Source organism: Pecten maximus, chromosome 2, assembly GCF_902652985.1.
Source record: "Pecten maximus chromosome 2, xPecMax1.1, whole genome shotgun sequence".
NCBI classification, from domain to species: Eukaryota; Metazoa; Mollusca; class Bivalvia; order Pectinida; family Pectinidae; genus Pecten; species Pecten maximus.
In genome coordinates, this window is record NC_047016.1 from 19,322,677 (window position 1) to 19,330,927 (window position 8,251).

The 8,251-nt window shown below is 37.1% G+C and overlaps 1 protein-coding gene across 1 annotated transcript; it reads right to left on the bottom strand.

Moving 5' to 3' along the window:
* Positions 1–262: 262 nt before the first annotated feature.
* Positions 263–6,358, bottom strand: LOC117321078. Its single transcript, XM_033875561.1, has 3 exons — positions 6,157–6,358; positions 1,801–1,945; positions 263–1,209 (listed from the first exon to the last, which is right to left on the bottom strand). Exons 1-3 carry the CDS (start codon positions 6,248–6,250, stop codon positions 756–758), a joined length of 693 nt encoding a protein of 230 aa, XP_033731452.1. The 5' UTR covers positions 6,251–6,358; the 3' UTR covers positions 263–755.
* Positions 6,359–8,251: the final 1,893 nt, after the last annotated feature.

The following is an 8,251-nucleotide window of genomic DNA, read 5'->3' on the forward strand; positions in this document are numbered from 1 at the left end:
AGCACAGGCAATTGGATAGTTGTCGTTCCATGGTTACCGTGTATTAACTCACAATTCACAGAGTTGTCTCCCATTTGCCTTTTCACGATAGCTCTGTCATCCCTAACAAGGGTGTGACTTCGCTGTCAATCCCAAAGGTATGGCAGAACGTACTGACAACAATCAAATGACGTCACGCCAAAAATGCAACCCTTAACCCGTGTCACAAAAGTTTTACAATGGCTCAATGGATTTCGTCACCTCCCAAAATAATATTACAATATTACAATTCAACAGATGTATTTTATTCATAAACATCATGTTACAGATCATGGACACTTATAGTAATTTTTTCATTGCGATTAAAAATATACAAAAACTAGAAACTGTAAATATGGTCACCTTAGCCACAGCCTAACCAACATAATTGTCAGCTTAGGAATGGGCCCCTTAGGAATGTCACCTTAGGAATGCCGGCTCAAAACTAAATTATCGACGAGTTTACTTTGCATTCAGAAAGACTTTACCGGACATATGAACACTTGAGTATATAATACCCGATCATACTTGCTACAATAATTACACTGTGTAGAGACAACAATACATTGCGTGTTTCGATTCACGTTTAGTATGAAAACGACATTTTTTTTTCTTCATAAACATGTTTGACAAATCGGGACATGGGTATGCGTGTTTATTGTGAAATCACGTGACTAGGACTCGTGACTCGACCCTAAAGCCCAAAATTGTCCTCAGTAAGAACTTGTTAGAAAAGTCTAGCTTGAAAACATACTGGACAAGAGCATCATGCGGAACAATGGCGGAAGACCGGACATGCCGCCTTGTACAGGATCCGTTGGTGATCGAGCTCCTGTCCGGGCTCTACCGCCCTCTCCGCTGGGTGGAGCTCCAAGTCCGAACATTCCCCCCTCACCATTGGCTCCCATCAGTAACGGCAGTAGCATGGGAAGAATGCCCTCAGATTCCATCTCTCCGCCGTTTGCTTGTCCCCGGCGTTGCCCCATGATACCGGGCCCACCCATTCCAAACATCCCGTATTGGTCGAATTGCCCGGCGAAAGGGTTCATCGGTCGACGATTGAATCCGTAGCCCTGTGAGTAGCAGTCTGTCCGGTTATCTGACTTATAAACCACCCGGGCCTTACATCCATCAGCAACCACGTGACAACCATCAGGGGCGTAAAGGGGAGTCCCAGAATTTATGCCGAAACTGAAAAGTAAATCGATAAGAATTTATTCTCAGGAGCTATTTATGAAACCTGACTCATTTTCATTGCGATAAAACTAGTCTTTTAGATATATCCCAACTGAAACAGAATAAATGTGTAGTGTACATTTCACAAATGGGTTTTTTCCCAAAGAATATTACGACAGAAAAATTCACCCATCTGTGATAAAGAATTCAAACTTGGTTGAATTGTTTTGTAATTGTTTGTTTATAAGGTTAATCTTTAGCAAAATATATATAAAAAAATAACACCGAAAGTATGTCTTACGCCGGCCATATAAAATATTGCTATTGACAACATAATACCGAGAAATAACACCGGAAGTATGTCTTACGCCGGCCATATACAATATTGTTATTGACAACATAATACAGAGAAATAACACCGGAAGTATGTCTTATGCCGGCCATATAAGATATTATTATTGACAACAAAATATAAAGAAATAACACCGGAAGTATGTCTTATGCCGGCCATATAAAATATTGTTATTGACAACATAATACAGAGAAAGAACACCGGAAGTATGTCTTACGCCGGCCACAAATTGTTATTGAGTATATTAGTCTTACCCACAACAGCGCATTCCATCAGCTGTACATTCGCATTCAGTACAGTCTGAGGTAGAGAACTTGGAGCCGAATTCGAAGGTGATGGATGCCCGGCTTCCGTTGCTGTTGATGGGGAAGTCACATAGGTACCGGGTCCGGCCGAACGCTACAACAACACAGTTGGTTGATTGACTAAGGTAAGAAATAATATCTGATACCATATATATATATAGATATATATATATTTAAATGAAAAATAGACCCAAAGTTGTCAGTATAATGTGACCGGGTGGGGTGTGCTGCTTGGTGTCTTCGGCAGTATGCTTCAGTGAGATAGCACTATAAATCGGCAAAAGTTCCGGCCTATCACAAGGAGACTTAACACGAACATACCGCAGCCTCCCATATGCACTCAACACACGCATGCATGTCGCACGCACGAAAGGCCGTCCTTAAATGACCTTAGATGTTATTAGGACGTTAAACAAAATAAACCAAACCAAACCAAGACCCCAAGTGATACTTAGATTTGCACGCCTTGCCGAAGGGGCACTTCATCAATTTATAAATTATTTTTGTCACTTCGGACTGGTATGCAGAAGCATTCAGGCCTTGGGAATTGGTACATGATTTCCTCCCAAAGGTCCGTACAATGTGTATGATGCCTACAAAAACACAAATGTACTCACGCAGTTATTGAAATGAAATAATCAGATCATTTACGTAAATAGGGAACAGAGTGTATCATATTCAATTTCAATATTTTTTTTTCTCTCAGAAACTCATCGATATTACAATGTACATTCATATAAGGCAATTCCTAAGTGACTTGGTGTTCCGCTTATTGCTCAATAGTGATATCGAGTAGGACTAGTTCTATTGGTGTAATAATCGTATGATTTATTATCTTATAAATATGCATGAGGTTTAGATTTGATAAACGTCTCGAGTAAGTCATGGCCTATGTAGTGGCGTTGAGGACGGACCTTCGATAATTCAGACAGTTTAATTGAGATTTTATACACCAATCTACTTTATTAATCTGTTTGGTCCTTACTCGGCAAACGATACCAACTCGTAGAACTGAGACCCTGTCATGCAGCAACTATTTAGTTTTTTTTATCTAAACATATTTTTATTGTATCATAAATATGCAACGAGGTTCGGGCACAGGTTTTCCAACTTATATGAAGGTCTTTTCCAACAGTAGAATACAACACATAAATATTTACACAAGATGACATTAGAATTTAGATACATTTATTTTATTTTTTTTTGAAATGGGAGTTTGAGTAGAGATTGGGTGTCTATTTGTATGAATGGAGGGAGAGAATCTATTTTATTAATCAATTTATTTATTTTATAATTTTAGAATTTTTAACAAAATTTTTTTAAAGTATTGTTTTTTAGACAGAGGGAGTAATCGTTCTCGACTCAGCTGACATTTGTTGACATTACACTATTCCATACTTTCAGCTGGTCAATGTTCATTATATCTCCTGCCATTTTTTGCATTCAGCGTTGTCTTTCCTTTCCTTCTGACATCTCCGTTTCGCAAATGCCAATTATATATATTATAAATATATATTATTGAAGTTGATATGACGTCATGGATTATTTGCATATTGACAATTATTTTTTATTGACCTATTATTAACAAGAGCATTATGGAAGATAATTTCAGATCCTGTAGCAGTGCTACCACTGTAAGTACCATTGTAGTACTTTGAAATCAATGTTCAACAATTGTAAAAAAATATAAAAACACAACAGGGCGAATTAAGGATGAATATGTGCATTGGTTTAGGGAGTGTCTGAAGTAGTGAAGTTATTATAGAACGCCTGTTAATGTTGTAATAGTGAAGAATTGCTGTCACATGCGCTTAAGTAGGTTAGCTATATCACGTCAGCTCCACTAGGACCAGGAAACAAGAGCGGTTGCTATATAATTAGTCTCAATGGCACGGAACAAGAAGGAAATTAATATCCAAAATATGCTAATATTCATTAATTCACTTTAAAAACAACATCTTTAACCTTTCAAACTGTAATTTGAAACGTATCTAAAGTTGATTGGGAATTTCCATTTCCTTTAAACTGATGAACTGTTAACTCGTGACTTTATAAGCATGGATTTCCACTCGTGTTGTCAAGGTCGAATCCACGTGATGATTATAGGTCTAAAGGACAGTAATCAATCAAATAACACATTTAACACGACAAATTATATACACTTAAAAGAATGCACGAGATATCTTTTTCTGATGAAGATGAGAGGGACAGATTCTCTCCTCTGTAACAATGACCAAAGACTGACCTAATCAATTCTCTCCTCTGTAACCATGACCAAAGACTGACCTAATCAATTCTCTCCTCTGTAACCATGACCAAAGACTGACCTAATCAATTCTCTCCTCTGTAACAATGACCAAAGACTGACCTAATCAATTCTCTCCTCTGTAACCATGACCAAAGACTGACCTAATCAATTCTCTCCTCTGTAACCATGACCAAAGACTGACCTAATCAATTCTCTCCTCTGTAACCATGACCAAAGACTGACCTAATCAATTCTCTCCTCTGTAACCATGACCAAAGACTGACCTAATCAATTCTCTCCTCTGTAACCATGACCAAAGACTGACCTAATCAATTCTCTCCTCTGTAACCATGACCAAAGACTGACCTAATCAATTCTCTCCTCTGTAACCATGACCAAAGACTGACCTAATCAATTCTCTCCTCTGTAACCATGACCAAAGACTGACCTAATCAATTCTCTCCTCTGTAACCATGACCAAAGACTGACCTAATCAATTCTCTCCTCTGTAACCATGACCAAAGACTGACCTAATCAATTCTCTCCTCTGTAACCATGACCAAAGACTGGCCGAATCAATGCCGTACCGCTTCGACGATTTAAATGTCACTTAATACTATTATACAGGTAGTTTTGACGATTACGTCGTTCTTGGCCTCGAAACAGGATTCCGTCGCCATTTACTTGTAATATATGGAACTAAATATACCAATTACCCTACAGCAAATGTTTGATAAATGGCTCAGCTATTATGGTTATGCCGATTGCTCCGACACCCTAAATAAGCGATACGGCTTCGCGGCATGCATTTATTTCAAATGAAGATAAAATGTCTCTTTTTTGTAAGTTACTCTAGGAAACGATATTAATCCCTAACTTGTGTGAACGATCTGTAGTAAATATGTAGACGAGATATATATTACTGACAGTTCCAGTTTGTCCGTCGTGTGTCCCAGAACAGGGCGGAGTTACCGAACAGATTCATATCGCGAATAGTCGGTGTTACAGACGTTTTCTTGGAAACAATAATTACATTGATACGAGTACTAAATATGAATCAAACAGGCGTTCGGAAATCAGTTAAGACGAGGTTTCTATCTTTGTATACAATAACGAGGATTCCGTCGGGTAATGTTAATAATTAATATTAACCGTAATAAACTTTTTAGTACCAATAACACTCAAGAACCTAGACATTTATGCACTTGGTATTGGTAGCCAAAGAAATATTCATTTCAACATATTTTATTGATAATCAAATGGATTGAACATCAGGCTAAGCCTATATTAAAGTTCTCTCCATAAATTATTACATTTATTTCAAATAATTAGTATTTGGTTATTAGTCAAGAATGGAAATTACAGTATATATATACAGAAAGAGTATTTGTGAATAATATATAACGATAATCTTATGTATTTTCTTTTTCTTTATAATAATTTTCAAATTATTGTTAAATATTTATGAGAACTCGTTTACTATGCAGGAGAGAGACAAGTGCCTGATCAACAACAGAGTTTCTGACTATAATGTCCATCTGGTAAATACCAGTAGTCTTGCCAAAGAAATATTAAGGAAATCGTCAGCAGAAACTTGATATTATATTTATTTTGGATCCCTTCATGTAGACTTCAATGTTTTAATTTAATTAGTAAAATACATAGTTGATCACCGCACGGGGTCGGACTAGGGTATCAAACAACTGCATGATTATTAATCCAGAGAGTGCAAATCACAGCAGAATATTACGATATAGACTCGGCATCGTCATTTTCGGAACATATTTAACACATACAGGACGAATGTGTTGACGAGAGCAACGAGAACAGCATTTTTGAGTATCGAAAACTCGGGTTGTATTAGCTACACCAACGCTTTTCAGTTTGTACAATCAAGTGACCAAAGAGAACCCCGAATACGTGAAGGAATTAAAGATTCCAAACGGCTCTAAAGGAAATGTTTCACATTCCTGACAAACACTTCATGTAAATCCGCCAATATGAATATCTACATGACTGTACTTATCTCAAGTTTTACCCAGCAGTTGCCGACCTACCTGTGTTTTCACGGCGTCCCTGCAAGTAGGTACAGGTAGACATTCCTTGGTCAACCAAGGCCACAAGAACCAGGGAGCTTAGCGCGATGTTCATGATGTTATTGAAGACTTCCGATTCCCCGATGCTAGCTGTACCTAGAAAGCAGGTTTGGGGAGCTCTACCACAGGTTACCGAGACGTCAGGGTGTTAAGTAGTCTGGTCCAATATTCCTGGCTCAGCTACCGTAACGTCCAGTGTGAAATTCGCGCACGGGGCGGTGAAGAGGTCAGTTGTCACATCATTCAGAAGATTCAGGCCACTGAGAATGACAAATGGAAGTTTGCGACATACACAAACGGCGTCTTCTGACCACATATATCCAGCCACTGTACTGTAACAGATGATGTTCTGCAACAAATATGACAAGATTGATGACCATTTTTGATATATATTATATTTCGGCTGTCCAGCGACACATTCTCACCTGGCGCTAATTTGACAACTGTACCATAACCCATTTACTGTGTACGCATCGTGTGTTGGGTCGAGATAGACTGACCGTTTTATTGTGCAGTCCATACACACCCACTTACAAGGAATTTGTCAGCAGCATCTCATTTTCTGAATGTTAAATTGTAACACGCCTATCTGTCGATGCAATCAATGATTTCGGTACTGGGGCAATAGGTGTACTGCTTGGTAGGACAAAAAGGTATGCATTGGAGAGTTAAAGCATCTTTATGTTCATATAGACATTGAAACTGGCCACCACAAGTGACTTTTTCGGCATAGCCGTATAATATTCTTTTGGCCCCGGATATGACGCGACAGGTGGCGTTACTGGTCAAGAAGCAGTATGTGATTGGTCAATGTAACGGTAAATTGAAAATGCAGTTATGCAGTTAAAAACGAAACAAAGTAGAGATTGAATGCAAGCTGAATAAGAGGATGTATCTTTTCAAATGACCCATTAATAAAATTATATTCCAGATTCAAATGCAGTCTTATTATCACCAAAAATGATTCAAACTGATGTAATTTTGTTATCTGTGCTGCAACACATTACTTCGTTAATTAATTCATTTCACCAGCAGTTTTACATTATAACCATCAGCATTAAAACTATGCCGTTTATCTTTTTTTAAAGATATTTCTTGTTAATAATAATTATAGAAAAGTTAAAACCATTACATATATAACAAAGCATGTACAAATCCGCCATAACAAATACACAAGTCAAAGCATTTATAAATAACACCAAAGTAATGTTTAGTGAATGGGTTGTTAAGTGGATGGGCTAATAAACTTTACTAAAAGGCACATAATCGATGAAAAAAAATGATGACGATCAAATTGGCCTAAACAAAGGATTTCTCTTTTCTTTATATGAATGCGCATGCGCGAAAGGCTGTAATATTGAGCTATGACCAATCAGATTAGCCAGAATTATTCACTCGTTGTTTACAAATAGTCTCATGTTAAAGATGCTTATCATATACTTTTGTGGCAAATCAATAAACAAATTAGAACTGGTAAAACATTACATGATGCAACAAACATTAAAAAAAACCCAATAAAATATTAATCTCGAGTTTATCGATAACTTTTCGTAAGCATAGATTAAGTTAATTAACTATCCGCCTTTTAATTTATTTCTCTTAAAACGGAAGAGAAATTGTTCACAAAACAATTGGTTAGACGATATGTTACACGTATGGCTGATATCGTTAGACGCTACTTTAGGTATATAGATTAACCTCCTTGTGTGACAAAGGATGTTGAAAACAATATGATTCACTATTGGTGTAGAAAAAACCCAATAAACTGTTGGCTTGCTGGTAATAATTGTAACAATAACTTTTAATTAACCAGTGATATGATCTTTACTTAATAGGTCCATATACAGGTAAAAGGATTTTTACAAACAAGGTCCATATATAGGTAAAAGGATTTTACAAACAAGGTTTATGTACCAGTTATAAGATTTTTACATACAAGGTCTATGTACCTGTTATAAGACATTTACATACAAGGTCTATGTACCTGTTATAAGACATTTACATACATGGTCTATGTACCTGTTATAAGACATTTACATACAGGGTCTATGTACCA

Excerpts from the sequence above, each read along its gene's own strand:
- LOC117321078 (XM_033875561.1), bottom strand. The coding sequence starts at position 6,250 with ATGAACATCGCGCTAAGCTCCCTGGTTCTTGTGGCCTTGGTTGACCAA. Across the intron at positions 1,946-6,156 it reads GGGACGCCGTGAAAACACAG|CGTTCGGCCGGACCCGGTAC; the intron begins GTAGGTCGGCAA and ends GTGTTGTTGTAG. Across the intron at positions 1,210-1,800 it reads GATGGAATGCGCTGTTGTGG|TTTCGGCATAAATTCTGGGA; the intron begins GTAAGACTAATA and ends TTTACTTTTCAG.